General features: G+C 52.5%; 1 protein-coding gene across 13 annotated transcripts; it reads left to right on the forward strand.

Moving 5' to 3' along the window:
- The first annotated feature begins 103 nt into the window (after window positions 1-103).
- On the forward strand, window positions 104-22,224 carry Lrfn1 (leucine rich repeat and fibronectin type III domain containing 1). 13 transcript variants are annotated; one of them, XM_008759174.4, is made up of 6 exons: window positions 104-4,468; window positions 8,068-8,100; window positions 11,184-11,274; window positions 11,535-11,589; window positions 12,252-13,691; window positions 20,549-22,224. In XM_008759174.4, the coding sequence occupies exons 5-6, from the start codon at window positions 12,286-12,288 to the stop codon at window positions 21,441-21,443; spliced, it is 2,301 nt and encodes a 766-aa protein (XP_008757396.1). In that variant the 5' UTR covers window positions 104-4,468; window positions 8,068-8,100; window positions 11,184-11,274; window positions 11,535-11,589; window positions 12,252-12,285; the 3' UTR covers window positions 21,444-22,224. The 13 variants fall into 13 exon arrangements, with proteins under 13 accessions (XP_008757396.1, XP_017444961.1, XP_038940899.1 ...); XM_039084971.2 differs by lacking the exon at window positions 104-4,468 and adding an exon at window positions 4,588-5,197; XM_039084968.2 differs by lacking the exon at window positions 104-4,468 and adding an exon at window positions 5,361-5,544.
- The last annotated feature ends 996 nt before the right edge of the window (window positions 22,225-23,220 follow it).

A 23,220-nucleotide genomic window follows, 5' to 3' on the forward strand; every position in this document is an offset into this window, starting at 1 on the left:
CTCTTTGTCGGTGCGGGCGGACAGTCCCTACAGTTCCAATTTGTGGCCGGGAGGGGGCAGACGTTTCCAGCGAAACCAAGCTGGTCCCAGGAGAACAGACACCTGTTTCTCAGAAATCAAGGGAGGGAACTGTAGGGTTTCCTGAGATGGAAGGGAACCGGGTAGTCTGGTTCCCCTTAAGAATTTGAAGGAATGTTTGAATCTGTGAAGGGTCACTCCTAAGCGTATAAAGCCCCTCCACGGGATAGCGCGGGGCACCCATTTTCTCCACCTGTTTCCCGCTCTGGGGCTTGCAGGCATCTTTGTCTAAACGCTACTTTTCTCAACCGAGCCCTCTGGTAGGAAGAATTTAAAGGAAAAAAAGAGTCAAAGGATCAAAATGTAATTGCTTTAGGCACTCAGGAGGATGCTGAGGGATGGATAGTTTAAGGGTTTGCTAAGCTTGAAGGCCCAGGACTGTGAGAGGAGAGGATCCCGAACTCTCAGTGAGTCCCAGAGGGCTTGAAGAGTCAAGGAAAGGGACACTCCTTATACTCTAGCCTTTTTCTTTTTCTTTTTCTTTTTTTTTCTGGCACACCAGGGCATTGAATTTTCTCAGACCTCTGTCTCTCTTTGAAGGACGTGTATTGAGCACCCAAGGCATACAGGGCTCTGAGATAGGCAGTCATCACAGAGATGAATCATACTTTCTCTGCTTCTCCCATTGTCTCCCATGGTTCCTCAATCCTCACACCCAAGGCCCCTGGAACTCCCTCCCTCCACCTCTTTCCAGGTTCCCCGTTGAGAGGTGGCCGTTGCCATGGTAACAATGACACAGTGACCTTGGGCCTGGGCTGTCCCTCCTCCTACCCTGGCGCTCTTAGATGAGCCTAAAAGGGAATTCTAACCCTGCCTCTCCTTCTCAGCCTTCGGGTTCTCCACTCCTTCATCCCCTTTCAATCCATGTTCCCTTGTCCTCAGTCAAAACAAAGCCTTTGTGGAGACGTTCTGCATAGAATATCTCTAAACTGGGCTATGGAGAAATGCCCTTAGCCTTCCGTGTTCTGGGACATTTGGATCAAGCTTGTCCCTCTGCTAGAGGCTCCACCCTATCCATGTTACTTCCGATCACAGCCTCAGTCCCCAATGGCTGGAGGTAGGAAAGAGAGGTCTGGGGTTAAGAGGAGGCATCTAACGAAGAGGTTGAGGAACTCCTGGGCTGTCAAGACCAGAGGGGCGGTGGAACTTGTCTGAGTTTACGCAGTCACAAACTCAAATGCTTAACAGCTAACTCCCCCATTGCGCGATTCCCGTGAGCCATGTGTTTGGGGGCGCCATACAAGCAAGCATTAGTTCAACTAATTTCTTAGGTAATGAAGTAGCCATGGTTAACTCAATTTGAAGACAAAGAAATGGAGGCGCAGAAGCCAAAGCATAGACTATCCCGTGCCCAAGGACCACACCAAGGTTCTTTGGGCCTCAACAGCCTTCGCCTCCCTTCCCTCCTCCCTCCTCACTATCCTTTGGGTAGAACTGCAAATACTCCAATCAGAAAGGGCCATGTAGGTGATTTGTCCAATCAAGAGCAAGTTTGGAAAGCAAGGGAGGGGGGCAGTTCGATGGGTTTGTTCAGTCTTCTTAGAAGTACCAGCATCTTCCAAGAAGTACCAGCACCCTGCTGCCTAACCTATTTTTTTTTTAAAATATTGATGTATTTTATTAAATTGTATGTGTGTGTGTGTGTGTGTGTGTGTGTGTGTGTGTGTGTGTGTGTGTATTCTTTGGGCAGGAAGGCAAAAATGCAGAGTGTGGCTTAAGCAGTAGTGGGTGGGGCTTGAGTTTGTGGGTGGAACTAGGATGAATATTATAATTAAGCCTACAAATAGGGGTTGGGATTTAGCTCAGCGGTAGAGCGCTTGCCTAGCGAGCGGAAGGCCCTGGGTTCGGTCCCCAGCTCCGGAAAAAAAAAAAAAAAAAAAAAAAAAAAAAGAAAAGAAAAAAAAAGCCTACAAATAGTTGGTGGTAGTTGGTGGTGGTGGTTGATGGTGCAGGGATGGCGCACTCGCCTTTACTCCCAGCACCGGGAAGGCACAGGCAGGCGGATCTCTGGGAATCGGAGGCCAGTCTGGTCTATAGAGTGAGTTCCAGGACAGCCAAAGCTACAAAGAAACCCTATCTTGAAAAAAAACAAAAAAGAGAAGAATAGGAATTATGGGTCTCAGGCTGGGCGTAGTGGTGCACGCACCCCTTTACTCCCAACACTGGAGAAGCAGAGGCAGGCAGATATCTCTTAGTTCAAGGCCAGGTTGGTTTACACAGCAAATTTGGTGCCAGCCTGCCATCTAGAGCTAGATTTATGCTTTAGAGGCAGCAGGTGGGACCAAAATTGGGGGTAGGGCCCAGGTGAGGAATTAGAGGCTAGCTCATGAGTCTGTGTTGGAAGATCTGTTGCAGGAGTTCGCGCTCTGATCAGGCGACTGCACTGTGTGCTTTCAATGGCCCCTTCTCTCACGTATCCATCATGCGTTTCTATTACCTTCCCCTCCTCCCACACCTCCAGTCTCTTATATGCTATGTCTGCATATGTGGACTTCCTCTTCATTCATAAGCTATGCTGCTGCCATTTATCATCTGCGTGACGCTGGGCAAGTGACTAGATCTCTCTGCCTCAGTGGTTCTCATCTGTAAAATAGGGATAGTCAGGGGAGCGCCTTCCTACTTGAATACCTGCTATGTCTATCTGGTTTGTTTGCTGCTGTTGTTCTACCTCATTATGTGTGTTACATGTGCACACACACACGTGTGTGTGTGTGTGTGTGTGTGTGTGGTGTGTGTGGTGTGTGTGGTGTGTGTGGTGTGTGTGTATGGCAGAGGTCAACTTTCAGGTGTTGTTTCTCAGAAATTGGTTCACCTTATTTTTATTTATTTATTTATTGTTGTTTTTGTTAATGATTGATTTATTTTTATGTGCATTGGTGTTTTACCTGCACACATGCCTGGCAAGGGTGTCAGGTCCCCTGTAACTAGAGTTACAGTCATGAGCCACCTGTGTGGGTGCTGAGACTTGAACCAGGGTCCTCTAGAAGAGCAGCCAGTGCTCTTAACCACTGAGCCATCTCTCCAGTCCCCTACCTACTTTGAGTCAGGGTTTTTCTATGTAGCCCTGGCTGTCCTTGAACTCCCTCCATAGACCAGGCTGGCCTTAAACTCAGAAATCTGCCTGCCTCTGCCTCCTGCGTGCTGGGATTAAAAGCATGAGCCACCATGACCTTGTTTTTCTTTCTTTTTAAATTACTTTATCTGTGTGGGTGTTTTGCCTGCCTGCACATCTGTGCAATACTTGCATATCTGGTGCATGTGGAGGTCAGAAGGGCTGAGGATCCCCTAGGACTGGAATTACCATTGTCAGCCACCATACATCACAGACGGGGTGCTGGGAATTGAACCTCGGTGCCCTGCAGTAGCAATGAGCACTCTTAACAGATGTGCCATTTCTCCAGCCTTGCTCTACCTGGCTTATGAGACAGAATCCCTCACTGGGGCCTAGTGCTGGGCAGATTAGGCTACATGGGGTGGTCAAAAAGTTCCAGGGATCCATTTGTCTCAGCCTTCACAGAGCCTGGGTTACTGGAGCAAGCCACCATCCCCCTGTGCTACACAGCAAGCTCTTCACAGGCTGAGAGATCTCCTCAGTCCCTTTCTTTCTCCTTCTGTCTCCTCAACCCTGTACCCCCTTGCTATAGCTAAAAGGTGAGGTGGAGATGGTACCTGGAGAGAGTGGAGCAGGCGTAGTCTGGAGAGGGGAGACTGGGCGCATCCCCTGATGCTCCTCATGGTTTGAATGAACTATTGTCATCCGCATCTGTGAGCTGTTCTGGAGGCATGACTCGGAAGGACTTATGGGGTTTGGGTGAGGATCTCCATATGGGGGGGGGGTGTCCCTAAACGGGCAGTGTTTAAGACACTAGGGATCTGGGGACTGCGATAAGATAGATACTGATTTTTTTTCCTTTTTTTCTTTTAGTTCTCGCCACTATGAGTTTTATGGGCAGGCGTTGACACCAGAGCAGAGTGCACGGCGCCATGCCTTGGAAAATTGAGGAAGTCAAGGACTTTCTGCTCACAGCCTGGCAGAGAGATGCCACATCTGTCAAGATCAAGAAGACCAAGGATCATGTGAATGAAGTTCAAGGCTCACTGCAGCAGATACCTCTACACTGTGGTCACCACAGACAAGGAGAAGGCAGAGAAGCTGAAACAGTCTCTACAGATTGACAGTGAAGAAGCTGAACTGAACCAGAGCTCTGCATTTGACTTTTAAAAACCCTGAGAAGCAATATATATATGGCCTTGCAGAGTTTGGGGGCCCAGCGTGTATGTCAGAAAGAGACGGAACATGGCCTGAGACACCCAGTGGACTCTGAGGACAGGGCGGGAGGTCAGCTCTGGGGTAGGAGTTGGATACTGAAGGTCCAAAGGAGTAAGCAAGGTATTCAGGGATCCACAGAGTGAGGAAGAGGTTGCAGGGAGGCTGAAGGCAGCAGGACTGATTGCTGGGAGTCGGGGTGGGGGTGGGTGGGAAAGAACCTAGAGCAAATGGGGGTGGTGGTAAACTAAGGGGTGCTCTGAAGGGAACAGAGTGAAAGTTCCAAGGTTCCTGAGAGTGTGAAAGGAAGACCTGAGGTTTAGTTGGGGGAAATGAAAGTTTAAGGGTTTCCCACAGGCAGAAGAGATGTTTGGGGTCCCTTAAGCATTAACCATGGCATACAATTCCTTCTGGTGGGCAAGGAATGGTTTAAAGTCCTTGATGGAGGAAAGACATTGTTGGGGTTGGATCAGTTTTTACTTTGGATGACTATGAAACATCGCGTGGCTCCCCAGGGTTCCCCAGTGAATCAAGCTATGGTAGGCTCTCTGTGGACATTGACATATAGTCTTCCCTGGATTCCGGGGTGTGGTCTTTGGGCTATCTGAGTCTTGGGTTTGATTTAGGATGACTGGGAGGTAGGTTAGTGTCTGGACCCCTGAGATGCTGTGATATGATCTGGGGGGTGCCTCCGGAATTAGAGGTGTATGGTCTAGGGTTCCTGACAGGGTGTGACTTCACCCCTGTCTGAGGTCACAAAAGAGTAGAATAGTTCCTGGTTCCAGGTGGCTCTCCAACATGGTCTGAGGCTTCAAAGACCCGCACTTTGAGGATGTGATGGGGAGAGCAGCGGTGTGTGTAGGGGTCCAAGTAGCCGCTGGGGCGTGGTCTGGGGGACAGGGGTGGGGCCGGGGCGGGGGCTGGACTCTGGCTCTCTGCAGTGGAGAGGGGGTCTGCGGCGACCTGGGAGTGCGTGTGGCCGCCCCACCTCCGGCCCGCGCCCCCTCCCCCCCCTTGCGGCGGCGACGCGGAGGGCGGAGCGCGGCGGCGCGCGGGAGGGCGGGCGGGAGGCGGGAGGCGGGCGGGAGGCGGCCCCGCGGCACCGCGCCCCCTCCCCCGGCCCTCCCCCCACCATGGCGCGGCGCGAGGCGGCGGCGGCGGCGGTGGGGCCGGGCCCCGGGCCCCCTCCCCCGGGCTGGGTGAGCGCGGCCCGCGGCGGCCCCGGGGGCTCTTTGGTAGCGGCGGGCGGGGGCGCGGGGACGAGCGTGCCAGTGTGTCCGCGGCGCTGCGGCGGGGCCCGGCGTGCGCCGGCCCGCGGCCCTGTGTGTGTGCCCGGCGCCCCGCCGGTGTGGCCATCCGGGCGTGTGCGGGGCCGTGGTCGGCCGTGCGTGTGCATGTGTGCATGTGTGCGTGTGTGCGCGCGTGTGTCCCACACACTCCGGGGCGCCGGATCTGGGGGGCTGTGGCGCGCCCGTCCGAGGGGCTGTGTGCAGGTGTGTGCGGGGGCTGCGCGCCCAGGTGTGCGGGGGGGCCCCCAGCGGGCCTGTGCGCGCGTGCGGCTGGCTGCGTTGGGGGTCTGTGTCCGGCTGGGTTGGATGTCCATCCGAGGGGCTGCGGAGCCGGGTGTGTTCGCTCGGGTGTGTGTGTATGTGTGTGTCTCTGTGTGTGTCCGTGTCCGTGTGTGCGTGCACTGGTTGGATGTCTCCAAGGGTGTGTGTGTGTCTGTGTGTCTGTGTGTCTGTGTGTCTGTGTCAGGTACCCTGCTGGGGTGGGGGCTATGGCTAAGCGCATAGTGGGGCCAGGCCTCCGAATGGATGTGGGGGGGGAGGGGACTTGGCTGATCCCTCGGTCCATGTCAACTGGAGGAGGGGGTCCTCAGTGATCCTTGGGGGAGACGGCCATGTCTTTCTCCTCTTCTCCGTGGCTGGTTGGGGAGGGGGGGATGGGAGGCCGGGAGGTGGACAGATGGAGGAATGAGAGGCCGAGGGATGGACAGATGGGCCCTGGGGTGGGGGCTGAGGGTTGGAGAGTGGAGGGTGGGGTTGAAGACCTGGCTCTTCCCACCCCACCCCACCCTAACTCCCCCACCTGCCGGGTATCTGCAGATAGCGCCCCAGTTGCCTATATCTTGCTGGTAAGGCTGGGGAAACTCTGGGGATGGCTGGTGGCAGAATCTTGTTGGAACCCGGCTTTGGAGACTCAATTCCTTCCTGATGGAGTCCCACCTGCTGAACTATGACCTTTGGCCCTGGCTTGTGCCTGATTCTTTTTGGGGAAGGGTGTAACAGGGACTGGAGGGGGTGTTAGAATGTATTTGGCTTGGGAAGTAGGTGGGGCAGGAGTGCCAGGGCCATGAGGGATAGGTATCAGTGACTGTGAGTGTGAATCTAGCTGGTCTGTTGACTGTGCTCTGTGCTTTGCTATTTTGTGTGCATTTACAAGTGAGTTGGTTCCTCATGGGACTGTGGCCTGAGTGTATCTGTGATGCATGAGCCTCTTAGAGCGCTTACAAAGTGCCTGTGTGCTTGTTCATGGCTCCCCGCTTTGTCAGCGTGTGTCCGCGCTAGGGGATCTGTGTCCATGTGTAAGGTATGTGTGTACCAGCTGTGCGTGCGTGTGTTTGTTGGTGCTTTATCTGCTCTATGGCTGCCAGTGGGAACACGTGAAGTGGCACGGATGCGTTTCGGTGTGTGAGTGTGCACCTATGTATCTTTCATTGTGCAGGTGAGTCTTACATGTGTGAGCCACTGTGTGTTGACAAGTGTGCAAGGACTATATAGATGTAGGTGTCTGGTTGTCTATTATGGGGTGCGTGGGTTTTTCTGTATCTGCACATCTGTGAGTGTGCAACGGATATCGTGTGTGTGTGTGTGCGCGTGCGTGTGCGTGTGTGTGTGTGTGTGTGGTGTATGCAGATACGTCAGCCTTGAGAGTGTGTGTCTATCTTGGGTGTCCTTTCCTACTTTAGTCTCTGGGGACCAGGCTCTGTATGTTTACACATGTATCTGCAAGACACACGTGTACTGGGCCTTGGGCACAAGACTGGCCCTACTTCTGGGTCTAGTGAGTGTGATCTGTAGCACGCCAAGGCATAGTGCGTGGTCCTGGACACAAATGTAACCGTATCCTGGGCTCAGTGTCCTGAAGGGTAGGGAGCACCCATACTGGGCTGATGTTCCCTGGTAGAGCTTGGGTTGGGACTCACGTAGATCGGGAGAGATCCACCAGTGTGTATGTGCATGGAGAGGAGACGGTAGCATAGGAACCCTAGTGCTTCTGGGCTCTGGATCCCGCTCATGACTTTGGAGTTGGGGAGCCCAGACGAGAACTCTTGAGTTGTAAAGGAAGAGGTGTCTGCTCCATACATCTGAGTCTCAAGAGGAGAAGGCTGGCATTGAGAATTCTAGAGCTGCTAAGAAGAGTGGGTAAATTCCGTAATCAGGAACCAGAGCAGGAGGGCAAGGGTTCAGAGCTCCCGAGACCTCAGAGGGCAAAGCTCACATGCTGGACTCCGGGGGTTTGGAGGGTGAATGACTCTGAGGCCCAGTCTCTTAAGGTTTAGACATGACTTTTGGGTCCCTCCGAGAATATGATGACCCTGTAGCGGGAGGCCTGAGAAAGTAATCGCTATAGGGATTACTTGGCTTTGATGGTCTCCAAGGTAGGTTTGGGTGATTAGAAAGGAGCTAGAAGACGCTAACTGCGTTTTTGTTCTTTTGCAGGTACCGGCCCAGGCCCTGACTCCTTGAAGAGAGGTGAGTATAGTACCTGGGTTGGGGAAGAGATGTGGGGGGGAGGGGAGCACCAGTTATGAGCCCGCCCAGGCCCAGAGCTCTGCCTAAGTGGACCCAAGTGTAGAGTACCTCAGTGTCTAGGGAGGCAGGTGCCCTCTCCCAGTGAAGAGTAGAAATAGGCCTGTGAGAATTGGCGTTGGGTAAGCATTCATCTCATGGTGGTCAGGAGGCTCAGAGGGGCCTCATGTCAGGATGTGACACCTCTCGAGATAGGTGATCAGGAAAGCGGAGTCCCTTTACATCAGGAAGGCTTCATGAAGATTTCTAGGTGTGAAATAATCCTGACAGCTGGTGATATAGTCTGTCCTGTCATCCCAGCACTCAGGAGGCTGAGGCAAGAGAATTGTGAGTTTAATGCCATCTTGGGCTATACGGTAGAACCCAGTTGCAGAAGAAAAGGAGGAGGAAAAGAAGGAGGAGGAGAAGGAGAAGGAGAATATAGCTCGTTTGAAGAACACTTGTCTAGAATCCATCAGTGAGGGAGTAGGGGCGTGGCTTGGCCATAGAGTATTTGCTTAGCGTGCACAAGGCCCTGCATTCTATCCTGAGCACCACACACACACACACACACACACACACACACACACACTGTTAGCATCATCTAACATCCATGTAGTATTTATGTACTCTGAAACCTAAACACGTTACAAAGTATTCTCCTTGAGCGCTCTTCACAGTGGGGTGAGGTAGCCAGGTGCCATGGTCATGGTGGATGAGTACAGGAAGGTAGAGAGGAGGATGCTGTTTCCCCAAAGCCACAAACAACTGGGCCTTGGGTGTGAACCCTGGCAGAGAGACAGGTTCTGATCTGTGGTGCTATGATGCCTGTGGGTAAGCTCAGGGTGTTTTCTTTGCAGCTGTGTGAGGAGAAACTCTTAGAACAGGGTTTTGGGCCCTAGAGACCTCCAAGCAAGCGGATGCCCTGCCAGGGCTCCTCATGGGGGAGGCCCACCTTCTAGACCGGGGTTTCTAGTCAGTATGGAACAGTAACCTAGAGGGAGAGGGAGGTGGAATCTGGGTGGGGGTGCTCAGCATGTGCTGCCCTGGCCCTGCCTCAGTTTCTCCTCAGCCCCACTGTCTCTTTCTTCCTCTAACTCTCTTTCCTCTGTTCCTCTTTCCCTCCACTCTTCCTATCACCCGGCTCTGTTTCTTTTCTGTCTGTTTCCTTCTTCACTCAGATGTTTCTTTATTTCTTTGTCCCATGGGTACCTGTCTTTTCATCGCCTTCTTAGTTTCTTGAGACAGGGTTTCCATATGTAGCCCAGGCGGGTCTGCATCTCTCAACCTCTGGAGTGCTGGGATTATAGGTGTTTATCACCACACCTGGCTGTCCCCTTTATGCAGTGTTGGGGAGGGAATCCAGGATCTCAAGCATGTTAGAAAAGCATATCACCACTGAGCCACACCCCCAGCCCCTCACTGGGGGAGTCTAGGCAGGGGCTCTACCACTGAACCACACCCCCAGCCCCTCATTGGGGGATTCTAGGCAGGGGCTCTACTACTGAGCCATGCCCCCAGCCCCTCACTGGGGGATTCTAGGCAGGGGCTCTACCACTGAGCCACACCCCCAGCCCCTCACTGGGGGATTCTAGGCAGGGGCTCAACCACTGAACCACACCCCCAGCCCCTCATTGGGGGATTCTAGGCAGGGGCTCTACCACTGATCCACACCCCCAGCCCCTCACTGGGGGATTCCAGGCACATGTTCTGCTGAGCCATACTTGGAACCTATATCACCTTCTTGGGAAACTCTTTCTCTTTTTGTCTTACTCTCAGTCTGTCTTTCTCTGCCAGTCCATTCCTCCCCACTTGCTTCCTTCTGACTCTCTCAGCCATTCTCTGACTTTCTTGGTCCCATTCTCCCCTGGGTAAAAAGATCAAGGTCACACATGGCCACCATTCCACACAGATTCCTCAGAGGTTGGTCAGCAAGGGCTGGGGCACAGGACAGGGTGGGATGAAAATAGCTTTGAGGACACCCCCTTCCCATCCTTTCTGCTTTACCCCCACCCTCCACCCCCCACCACCCACCGCGTGTTATGATGGGAACTGACATGTCGTGGGTTGCAGCTGCTGGAGGGGAATCCCTGCCGGAAGGTTTTGCCTGGAGCAGAAACATAGTGTGTATGCATACACGCATGTGCCTGTAGGCATGTATGGGCCTCCTGTGTACCAGTTGCTATCAGTCAGCCCTGCTTGGGAGCTCAGAAGAACCTGGAAAGAAGTCATACTCAGAGGAAGACCTCCCTAGACTGAGATGGGAAATTCTGATGCTTTTTCCTCAACTCTTCCCACCTTTTTGTTTTTGTGTCTATTACTTTAGGTGAAGGAACTTAACCTTCATTGAGTGAGTGATTACTGTGAGCTGGGCCCTGTACTCAGTGGTTCCCATACAGAAACCCAGTGAAGATGGTATTGTTTTGATATATAAAGTGAAGAAATTTTGGCCTGTCTGTGTGTGGTAACACACACCCATAATCCCAGTACTTGGGAGACAGAAGCAGGAGGATTCAGAGTTCAAGGCCAGCCTCAACTGTATGGCAATAGCAAGTTCTAAACTAGCATGGACTACATACTGTCATGCTTAAAGAACAAGATGGACCGGGCAGTGGTGGCACACGCCTTTAGTCCCAGCATTCAGGTGGCAGAGGCAGGTGGGTCTCTGTGAGCTCCAGGATAGCTAGGACTTCACAGAGAAACCATGTCTCAAAAACAAACAACAAACAAACAAAATAATTAAAAAACAAAACAAAACAGGATTCGTGTGGTGCACACCCTTAATCCCAGCACTTGAGAGTCAGAGGCAGGTGGTTTCATGGTCAGCCTGGGTGGGCTACAGAGTAAAACCTTGCTGCCTAAGGAGGTTCATGAGTTTAAGACTAGCCTGGGCTACATAATACTACCATGCCTCAAACAAACAGCACAAATTTTAAAAAGGAAAGAAAAATAAACACTGGCGTAGGTGTGGGGATCATGGCTGTGGTCTTCTAGAGTAAGTAAGTGAGAGAACCAGAATTTTTACTGGAATGCCTTTGTTTTTAAAGCACTTGCAGGTCAGCAAGAGGGTTTAGCAGGTAAAGGAGCTTGCCGCACAAGCCCAGCAGCCCAAGTTCGATTCCTGGAAGCCACATGAAGGTAGAATGAAAGAATCAGTTCCACAAAGTTGTTCTCTGACCCAGCTGCACACGTGCAATATTTGTAACAATAAAATTTAAAACGAAAACATTTTCTCTTACCATAACGCGCAGGCCCTGTTCTGGCATTGCTATCATCAGGCATCCAGTGGTGTTGTGGCTAATAATTGTTAATATGTGCTGAACCCATCTTACGGGTCTGCTCATGAGTGTACATAGTCCTCACCAAAGTAAAGCCTGTTTTTTCTTTCTATTTTACAGATGAAGAAACCGAGATTCAGAGAGGTTCAGACACTTGCCCGAGGTCACACAGCTAGTAAGTGTCACAGCTGGAATTTGAACTAGGAGTGTATGTTTGACATCCTTGGTCCTAATTTCAGCCAACAGTGATTTCAGAGGTACTGGGGTTGGGGTACAGGGAGAGTCACAGGAAGTTGGGAAGCTCCCAGAGGCATGATCAGTGGGAGAGTTGAAGACTTCAGAGTAATGCAGTAATGATTTGCCGGTTCCTATGGAAATGTTGTACTCAGATCTGGGTGCTTTGGCCCAGATCTGTAATCCTTACCCTTGGAAGGCAGACACAGGAAGATTATGAGTTCAAAGCCAACCTGGGATATACAGTGAAACTTTATCTCAGAAAAAAAGAAGCCAGGGTTGTGGCACAGGCCTTTAATCCTAACACTGGGGAGGCAGAGGCAGGCTGATCTATGTGCATTTGGGGTTAACCTGGTCTACAAAGCAAGTTTCAGGCCCAGCCAGGTATACACTGAAACTCTGTATTCCCCACCCCTACTCTGGAGTATGGGGGGCACAGGAAGAAAGAAAAAGATGGTGTGGCCATGTATGCTAGCTGCTTTGAGATCTATTGTCCAGAACCCATTCATTAGGGGATAAAGGATCCAGTTTGACTTTCAGCAGCACATCCCAAGGTTGCAGGAGAGGTGACAAAACCTGGTTGACCATCTTCTTCCCTTCCAGGTCTCTCCCACTCCTCCTGCCTCCCCCGTGCACCATGGCTCCAGGCCCCTTCTCCTCCGGGCTCCTCTCGCCACCACCTGCTGCTCTCCCTTTTCTGCTGCTGCTCTGGGCAGGAGCATCTCGTGGCCAGCCCTGCCCCGGTCGCTGCATCTGTCAGAACGTGGCACCTACACTGACCATGCTGTGTGCCAAGACCGGCCTGCTCTTCGTGCCACCCGCCATCGACAGGCGTGTGGTAGAGCTGCGGCTCACTGACAACTTCATTGCGGCTGTGCGTCGTCGAGACTTCGCCAATATGACCAGCCTGGTCCACCTCACCCTGTCTCGAAACACCATTGGCCAGGTAGCAGCTGGCGCCTTTGCTGACCTCCGTGCTCTCCGGGCCCTGCATCTTGACAGCAATCGTCTTGCAGAAGTGCGAGGGGACCAGCTCCGGGGCTTGGGTAACCTCCGCCACTTGATCCTTGGCAACAATCAGATCCGTAAGGTGGAGTCGGCAGCCTTTGACGCTTTCCTGTCCACCGTGGAGGACCTGGATCTATCCTACAACAACCTGGAGGCACTGCCATGGGAGGCGGTGGGTCAGATGGTGAACTTGAACACCCTCACGCTGGACCACAACCTCATTGATCACATTGCGGAGGGCACCTTCGTGCAGCTGCACAAACTCGTGCGCTTGGACATGACCTCTAACCGCCTACATAAACTGCCCCCCGACGGACTGTTCCTGAGGTCCCAGGGCGGTGGGCCCAAGCCACCTACCCCACTGACCGTCAGCTTCGGTGGCAACCCGCTGCACTGCAACTGTGAACTGCTCTGGCTTCGGCGCCTGACCAGGGAGGATGACTTGGAGACATGTGCCACGCCCGAGCATCTCACTGACCGCTATTTCTGGTCCATCCCCGAGGAGGAATTTCTCTGTGAGCCCCCGCTCATCACACGACAGGCAGGCGGCCGGGCCCTAGTTGTGGAGGGCCAGGCTGTCAGTCTGCGCTGCCGGGCGGTGGGTGACCCAGAGCCCGTGGTGCATTGGGTGGCACCGGATGGGCGGCTGCTGGGGAACTCCAGCCGGACTCGGGTCCGTGGTGACGGAACGCTGGATGTGACTATCACCACCCTGAGGGACAGCGGTACCTTCACTTGCATAGCCTCCAATGCTGCAGGGGAAGCCACTGCACCTGTGGAGGTATGTGTGGTGCCTCTGCCACTCATGGCGCCCCCACCTGCTGCCCCGCCGCCTCTCACTGAACCTGGTTCTTCTGACATCGCCACACCGGGCAGACCTGGTGCCAACGACTCAGCCACTGAGCGCAGGCTTGTGGCTGCTGAACTTACGTCCAGCTCTGTGCTCATCCGCTGGCCGGCCCAGAGGCCAGTGCCTGGCATCCGCATGTACCAAGTGCAATACAACAGCTCTGCGGATGACTCCCTAGTCTACAGGTGAGTGTGATGCACAGCTCTAGATCCTCCTCTCTCACCCTGACATCCTGTCTCCTTTCCTCCCACCTGCCCATTCATCCCCTTGACCTTGCTTAGTTCCGACTCCGGATAGGTCTGTAGTTGCCGGTTTGTTTGTTTGTTTGTTTGTTTGTTTTCCTACTCCTCAGTCTTTGTGTTTCCTGCACTTAGGAGATGTTTGTGTAATACTTAACAGGAGCCAGTGCAGGGCTGGGCAGTGGAGTTTAGCGAGGAGCAGGGAGTGGTGCTTCAGGCTTGTTATCCTACCCTCTTAGGGAAGCTGAGGCAGGAGGACAGCAAGGACAAAGCTTGCCTAGACAACTTGGAGACACTCTGTCTCAAAATTTAAAAATTGGAAAAAAAGAGGACTGGAGATATAGCTCTTATAGTGAGAGAGCTCTTGTCTAGAATTCTCTAGTGAGAAACTGTGGTTTCGCTCAAAGGAAGCCCTCTCAGGGAAGGGCTGGGGGCGTGGCTCAGTGGTAGAGCCCCTGCCTAGAATCCCCCAGTGAGGGGCTGGGGGCGTGGCTCAGTGGTAGAGCCCCTGCCTAGAATCCCCCAGTGAGGGGCTGGGGGCGTGGCTCAGTGGTAGAGCCCTTGCCTAGAATCCTCCAGTGAGGGCTGAGGGTGTAGCTCAGTGGTAGAGCCCCTGCCTAGAATCCCCCAGTGAGGGGCTGGGGGCGTGACTCAGTGGTAGAGTCCCTGCCTAGGACCTCCCCAGGGAGGAGCTGGGGGCGTGGCTCAGTAGTAGAACGGCCTAGAATCCTCCAGGGAGGGACTGGGGGCGTGGTTCAGTGGTAGAGCCCCTGCCTAGGACTCCCCTCCCCCCAGAGGAGCTGGGGGTGTGGCTCAGTGGTAGAGCACCTGCTAGAATCCTCCAGCGAGGGGCTGGGGCATGGTTCTGCAGAACACTTGCTAAGCTGGAAGGCACTGAGGTCCATCCCAGAACTGCCAAACAATAAATATCTCAGAGTTCATGGTCAACATCACTTGCTCTCCAGAGGCTCTGATCATGAGTTCCACCAGTTAAGCATTGTCACATAAAGCACACACGTTTATAGTTATATTTCTATTTATGTCAATACTACGGTTCCAGTCCCCTACATTATAGAAACAGAAAGCAAAAAGCATGAGAAAAGTAGAAATATAATGTTCTAGTTTGGTTTCTGTTGCTTTGATAAACACCATGACCAAGCCAGGCAATGGTAGTACATACCTTTAATCCCATTACTTTGCAGGGACAGGCAGACAGATTTGATTTCCTGGTCTACAGAGTGAGTTCCAAGACAGCAAGGGCTACACAGAAAAACCTTGTCCAACAACAACAGTAACAAAAGACCAAAGGGAGGGGGGGGGGAAGCCAACAACAAAAGCAAGTTGGGAAGGAAAAAGTTTAGTTTTTAATCTTACAGTTCTAAGGTGGAAAGTTCATCAACATGAGAACAGGAACTCAGGGCAGGAACCTGGAGGCAGGAACCTGAAGGCCATAGAGGAGTGTTGCTTACTGGCTTGCTCCCCATGGTTTACTCAGCCTGCTTTCTTATATAACGACCCTGGACCACCTTATACAACATTCTCAGTGGTGAGACTGCCCACAGTGGACTGGACCATCCCATGTCAATCATTAATCAAGGAAAGCCCCCCCCCATCTGATGGAAACATTGTTTCAGTTGAGATTGCCAGATGAGCTTAGTTTGTGTCAAATTGAAAAAGCACTAATCAGTGACTATGAATTTCCATGCCCATCTGGATTAGAAGCCACCGTTTTAGGGTGAACAGGCTGTAGTGTAGACACATGTCAGTTGCTTTTCCACACTATCTCCAGAGTTTGTTGTCTTTTCCTCTTCCTTGTCTGTCTCTACTCTCTCTTCCTCCTTCCCCCACTAGGCATTTGGACTCTGGGTTATACTGGGCCCTGAGTTGGGCGTGGCTATGAGTATAGAGGAGAAAAGAGTATAAGATAGAAAGAAATGAACAAAATAAGAGTATGTTGTTGTTGTTGTTGTTGTTGTTGTTGTTGTTGTTGTTGTTGACAGGGTCTCTCTTTGTAGTCCTAGCTGTCCTGGGACTCACTATGTAGACCAGGCTGGCCTTGAACTCACAGAGTTCTGCCTGCTTCTGTGTGAGTGCTGGGGAAAATGTGTTATCACCACCTGGCCCTGAAATAAAAGTATATAAAGAAATAATTACCTAACCCCCCTCCATCCTTACTTGGGAAACAGTAGGTATTCAATATATGTGCTTCCTGAATATAAGAAAAACAGCTCTTAGGTAGACATTGGTGCCACATGCTTGTGATCCAAGCCACTTGGGAGGCTGAGGCAAGAGGATCTTCAGTGCAAGGTCAGTCTGGGTTGTGTAGTACCTTGGAGGTCAGCCTGAGATACATAGTGAGATCTTGTCTCGGTAAAAATAAAATGGCTGCTTTCATCGTGACCATAGGCACCTGTGCCCTGAAGAGATCAGGAGACGCAGTCCCTGCCCTGAAGGAGTACACAGCTTGATGAGTAGGGGCCCATTGGGAATCAGTCCCTGTGCCCTGTGGTCTCTCCATCGTGGTAGTCTGTCAGCATGGCTCCCGTCACAGACCCTAGCACAGCAGGGATGGCACACAGTGGGCACTTGGTGAATGACTGTTGGCTGAAGAGGCACATGTTGTTCTTGCCTTCCGTCTGCACTGTAGGGTCTGCTGAGGGCGTGACCTGTGCTTCACCGTCTTTGGGTTATTAGAGGGTTAGGAACCATTTCCCTATAAGTGGTGGCCCCAACAACTTGAGTGTGCTTAGCCCTTCAAACTAAGCCTGTCTCTTGGCCTCCATCTGGGTCTTCTTAGCCAGTCTGTTTGCCAGGACCTCTCTTTTCCCTTGGCTCTGCTTTTGTTTTGAGACAGGCTCTTGCCCTTGTACCCTAGGCTAGCTTTTGACCCACTATGGAGCCCAGGCTGACCCGGATCTCTATCTTCTGAGATTACAGGGACTATATCACTACATCAAGTACACATTTCCTCATTTCACTTCGTTCAGAACTGAGGACATCCTGTGTGTCAGAAGCCCTCCCTAGATAGAGAGATGGACCCATTCTTACAGTCAGAAGACCAAGGCCCCAAACACAAGCCTTCACAAACTATGCCCAAAGATGCAGCTGTTTGCTACAAAGCTGTACCATCACCCCATTTATTTCATTTAAAAATTACTTTTTGGGGGTTGGGGATTTAGTTCAGTGGTAGAGCGCTTGCCTAGCAAGCTCAAGGCCCTGGGTTCGGTCCTCAGCTCTGAAAAAAAAAAAATTACTTTTTGGGTGGTGGTGTGCGCCTTTAATCCCAGCACTAGGAGGCAGTGAGAGGTGGATCTCTGAGTTTAAGGCCAGCCTGGTCTACAGAGGAAGTACCAGGACAGCCAGGGCTACCCAGAGAAACCCTCTCTTAAACAAATAAAAGACAAAAAACAAGAAAAGAAAGAAGAAAAATTACATTTTTTATGCGTGTCATTTAATATTCTTAAAATTACATTGTGTGTGTGTGTGTGTGTGTGCGCGCGCGCGCGCCGTACATGTGGCAATCAGGACATCTTGTTCTTTTTTTTTTTTTTTTTCCGGAGCTGGGGACCGAACCCAGGGCCTTGCGCTTCCTAGGCAAGCGCTCTACCACTGAGCTAAATCCCCAACCCCAATCAGGACATCTTGTGAGCGTCAGTTTTCTCCTTCCACCATGTTTTAGGGATTAGATTCTGGTTGTTAGGCTGGTGGCAAGTTCCCTTACCCACTAAGCTATCTTGCTAGCCTTTATTTTATTAATTAATTTTTATAATGCTGTTGATTGAACTTAGAGCCTCACACATTTTAGGCAATCCTTCTGTAATAAACCAGCCCCTCCCTGGGGGATTCTAGGCAGGGGCTCTACCACTGAGCCACGCCCCCAGCCCCTCCCTGGGGGATTCTAGGCAGGGGCTCTACCACTGAGCCACGCCCCCAGCCCCTCACTGGGGGATTCTAGGCAGGGGCTCTACCACTGAGCCACGCCCCCAGCCCCTCACTGGAGGATTCTAGGCAGGGGCTCTACCACTGAGCCACGCCCCCAGCCCCTCACTGGGGGATTCTAGGCAGGGGCTTTACCACTGAGCCACGCCCCCAGCCCCTCACTGGAGGATTCTAGGCAGGGCTCTACCACTGAGCTACACCCTCAGTTCTCCTTTTTTTTTTTCAGTCACAGAACTCTATGCTCTGTGGGAGAGATCATTTGCTCTCAGACATAGAGAGCAGCAGAGCTATCTTTCATATGGTTGAATGCACACTTATTGAATACCTAGTGTTTGCCAGGCTGGGATAGTGAGTAGATGATGGATGATGCGTTTCTGTCAGTCATTCGGATTGTGTGGTTTTTCATCTCCCTTCACTGTACCTCTCTGTTCCATAGACATCATGAGACAGGGTGGGGAACACTCCAAACCCAGCATGTAAGCAGATCTTGATGGTCCCTTCTCCCCAGTTAGGGAGCGACTCTTTCCCCTGAGGGCCCCACTTCTATCCTGCATCCTCCATTGCAGATGCTTCCATGTAGGATGGCACTGCAGGGGTTAACTTCCTCTCTGCAGCCGTGGGCTGAGGTGACATCCAACAAGAAGCCTGCTCAGCTGCTTGCTCTGGTCTGGCAGCCAATGAGAGACTCGTGGGCTCAGGCTTTCTTAAGGAGCCAGTGACTGTCCTTGAAAAGGGGTGGGGGGAAGCCCCTAGCAACTGGTTATTTGGGGAGAAGAACCAAGGAAATCCAAGCCTCTAGGAGAAGAAAAGGGAAAGTTACAGCCAAGAAGGGGGTCAGGGCAGCTCCAGATGGGTGGTTTATGAAAAGGAAGAACAGAATGTGGGGTGTTTTGGGGAGGATGGGACCTATGCTTCAAGTATTGGGGTAGAGGGTGGTGCCTGAAGGCAGGAACCTTCTTGAGGGTCTCAGGACCAGCAGGCAGCCTCACTGGCAGGCCCGTGGAGCTCTGACAGGTAAGCATGCTTGGAGATGAGGCATGGCTTTTTAGAGGGGGTGGAACTTGTTCTGCTTGGTCTCAAGCAGAGGAAGGGGCGGTGCTTGTCTCTGGTGAGCCACTAAGAACCTTGGCAGGAGAGGTGAGCTTGCAAGGTTGGGTGCAGTGCATGCCAGTCAGGGCGCACTCCACAGTCTGGATTCCCTGAGGCTGGAAGTAGCCCAAACAGACTGTGCCAAGATACGCTCATCAAAAGAGACCAAAGTCTGGGAGGGAATGTCCCTAGGGTGGATCTTAGAGGAATGTAGAGGGTGCACCTGGTGAGATGGCTCAGCGGCTTGGGGCACTTTTCTACCAAGCCCGATCACCTCAGTTCAATCCCTGGGTCACGTATGGTCGATGGAGAGAGCAGAGTCCTGCAAGTTGTCCACTGACCTCCTCTTCCTTACACGTATATACATGTTAATAAATGTAATTTAGATGAGGTCAGGCCGGTTAACGATGGTATCGTTGTAGAGTAAATGTAATCTAAAAAGAAACAGAGAAGGGCAGATAGCCTGGGAGCGAGAGCCCACACAGTTACTGGAAACACTGGACGGGACATTAGCTCATAGTCACATCCTTTTTTTTTTTTTTTTTTTTTTTTCTTGGAGCTGGGGACCGAACCCAGGGCCTTGCGCTTGCTAGGCAAGCACTCTACCACTGAACTAAATCCCCAACCCCCAAAAAGTAATTTTTAAATGAAATAAATGGGGGTGATGGTACACCAACTCCTCGTAGTCACATCCTTAACTTTAGACAATCTGGGCTTTAGCTGCTTTAACTCATTCATTCCCTATGCTATCTCAAAGATATAGAAATTCTCATCGTCCCTGTTAGAGGGAAGTGGTGGACAGAGAAGTTAAAAAACCTGTGTATGGTCACAGAGCTAGTAAAGGGTAGAGAGGTTGTGGCTCCCGGGCGTTTAACTGAAAGACTTCTCTATGCTGTGCACCTCATTTGACAAGAGTCTATGGCAAAGAAGGAAACCGTGCTTAGCTACAATTTAGCCAGTTGTAGATGAGTATTTGGGGAGTAAGGTTAGGTGAATTGGTCCCAGGAATTCCGATGGTACAATGATGAGTGTTCAAGGAACAGCGGTTGCCTCTAGAGGAGCTGTCCCAAGGTGCCTTGAAGGGATATGGCTTTAAGCCAGAGCGCAATTAGAAGGACAAGAAGTGGGGAAGTGTAGCTGAGGTGCTTGGGAAACTGAGCCAGGCGCTAGAGGTTTATCTAAAGGTGGGGCATGTTCTGCAGCCTGCTCCCTCCCCCAAAGGAAAGTGTGTATCAAATTGGAATTAGGGCTGGAAATGTAGCTCGATTGATGGAGTACTTCCAGGAAGCCCCGGATTTGTTCCCTACAACCACAAAAACAAAACCAAACAAACCAATATGTCTGTACATGTCTATAAGCCTGAAATTCCAGCATTCAGGAAGTGGACACTGGATGAAGACCGGGAATTACAAGTCCACCATTGTTGACTCCAGTGTCCATCTGGAAGGAGGAGTGGCTATAGCATTGATCTCCTTAAACTGTTGTAGCTAAGTACAGGCGATGGAGCTTGAGTGGCAGTTGTCCAAGGTAGAGCAGAGATAGTCCCAGTAGGTGATGCTAAAGGCTGGAGGTTCTGGAGGCGGGGCATATAGATGAGGGGGTGTGGTCTGGAGCAGTGATGAAAGGCTGGCAATAAATTGTTGGAGGAGAGACTTGACTGGATCCTGTAGTCTGCGTAGACATTAGTAGCACGGTTTCCCACCGTTAGGGCGCAAAGTGAAGGGACATGGTTAAGAATGGGACTAACTGCGTCCTGATCGCACCCCTTTCCACAGGATGATCCCTTCTACCAGCCAGACCTTCCTGGTGAATGATTTGGCGGCTGGCCGCGCCTATGATTTGTGTGTGTTGGCAGTCTACGACGATGGGGCCACCGCTCTGCCGGCCACCAGAGTGGTGGGCTGTGTGCAATTCACCACCGCGGGAGATCCTGCACCATGCCGCCCGCTGAGGGCCCACTTCTTGGGCGGCACCATGATCATCGCCATCGGGGGCGTCATCGTAGCCTCGGTCCTCGTTTTCATCGTTCTGCTCATGATTCGCTACAAAGTGTATGGCGATGGGGACAGCCGCCGCATCAAGGGGACGTCCAGATCGCCCCCTCGGGTCAGCCACGTGTGCTCTCAGACCAATGGTTCAAGTGCACAGCAAGCCTCCGCCCCACCAGCTCCAGACCGCTACGAGGCGCTGCGGGAGGTGGCTGTCCCTGCAGCCATCGAGGCAAAGGCCATGGAGGCCGAGGCGACTTCCACTGAGCTAGAGGTGGTGCTTGGACGCTCTCTGGGTGGCTCGGCCACCTCTCTGTGCTTGCTGCCCTCCGAGGAAACTTCAGGGGAGGAATCTAGGGCCGTAACCGGCCCTCGAAGGAGCCGTTCGGGGGCCTTGGGGCCTCCAACTTCAGCACCCCCAACGCTAGCTCTGGTTCGTGGGGGATCCCCGGCCCGGCCGAGGCCACAACAACGCTATTCCTTTGATGGGGACTACGGGGCGCTGTTCCAGAGTCACAGTTACCCGCGCCGCGCCCGGCGGACAAAGCGCCACCGGTCCACGCCCCACCTGGACGGGGCTGGAGGGGGCGCGGCCGGGGAGGACGGAGACCTGGGGCTGGGCTCCGCCCGGGCACGCCTGGCCTTCACCAGCACCGAATGGATGCTGGAGAGTACGGTGTGAGCGGCGGGCGCACGGGCACCGGGACGCCTGTGGGCCGCACTTAGTTGCCCAGCCCGGCCGGATGCGGGGGAGGCTGGAGAGAAGGGACGCGCGAGGGGCGGGGCCTACCGCAGTCAAGGCCACGCCCACCAGCCTCCGGATTGGAGGAAGGCCGCCGGCCTCTCCGACTCCACCCCTCTGCCCTGTCCCCCGCGCGCTCGCGGACCTCGCCGGAGCCGGTGCCTTACACAGCGAAGCGCGGGGAGGGGCGGGGCCCCCCCACACTGCAGCACTGAGACACGAGTCCCCTACCCTACCCGGGACCCTGGGGCAGGGGCGAGGGGCCCATTCCTTGTATCTGGCTGGACTAGATCTCTTCTGCCCCGCGGCGGCCTCCAAAGCCTCCCGTCCCCTCACCCAGCCCCATCCCTGGTCCCACCAGTCTGGTTTGGAGGGAGGGGCTTCTTTTTTCTCTCTATGTCCTAGTCTTTCCTGCCCTCTGTCGTCTGTTTTAAGTCCTTCCCTACTTGTCTCCCTTTTTTCTGTCCCATTGTCGTCTCTTCTCCCTCTGCCCTCCCTTGTTTTTGGTTTTTTGTTTGTTTGTTTGTTTTTTGTTTTGTCCAGTGTCCGTGTCTCTCCCGATTCCCTGTCCTCACCATCTTCCGGGCAGGTCCCACTGAAGGACCAGACTCTTCTATCTTCCTTATCCCCACAATGAATTCCCCACACAAACAAAAACCAAATCCCACTCCGGAGCCGGGACCCTCCGCCGCAGCAGAATTAAACTTTTTTCTGTGTCTGAGGCGGCTCTGCTGACGTGTGTGTGTGTGTGTGTGTGCGCGCGTGTGTGTGCGTGTGTGTGTGTGCGCGCGTGTGTGTGCGTGTGTGTGTGCGCGCGTGTGTGTGCGTGTGTGTGTGCGCGCGCGCGCGTGTTTTGGGGGTAGGAGGATTCTGAATCAGACTGAAGAGGACATGACAGTGGGCATGAGGAGACTGGAAGGCAGACTCGGAGGTGGGGAGAAACAAAAATGATAGTGACAGGTGGCTAGTATGTGGGTAACCTTTAAACCATCCAATCTTTAAAATTATCTTAGGACATCACACTGTTAGCCCATTTTAGAGATGAGAACGCTGAGAACAGGTGGAATAGATAACATGTCCTGGCATAACCAGAGGGTGGAAAATTAAGATTCGTTTATTTAATATTGATTCCAGCTGGGCATAGTGGCTCTTGCCTTTAAGCCCAAAACTCAGAAGGCAGAGACTGGGGGATGTCTTATGATCTCTGATCTTGAGGCCAGCCTAGTCTACAGAATGAGTTCTAGATAAGCTAGGGCTACATGGTAAGTATATCTGAAAACAACAAAAAGCAATTCTCCATGCAGTGTTTTCTTACTGATTTAGTATGTGGGTGTGGCGTATACACCCCTGTGCTGCTGCACTCATCTTTATGTGTGAGAACCGAGGTCAAAGGTAAATATCGGGTGCCATCCACCTCATTTGTTGAGACAGAAACTCATTGTAGCTCATCAATTAGGCTAGACTGGCTGGCCAGTGAACTCCAGGGTCCTCCACTATCCACTTCTGCCTCCAGCACTGGAGTTATAGATGTTTTATGAGTGTAATGGGGGTCTGCACTCCCCCATGTTTGCATGACAAACACTATTCGTTGAGATATCCCCTCAAGCACATACATACATACATACATACATACATACATACATACATACATACATACCTGAGTGTGGGTGGTTGTTTTTGACAGTCTCCCTGTGCAGCACTGGGTTGCCCTGGAAAC

This window comes from Rattus norvegicus, chromosome 1, assembly GCF_036323735.1.
Source record: "Rattus norvegicus strain BN/NHsdMcwi chromosome 1, GRCr8, whole genome shotgun sequence".
Taxonomy (NCBI): Eukaryota; Metazoa; Chordata; class Mammalia; order Rodentia; family Muridae; genus Rattus; species Rattus norvegicus.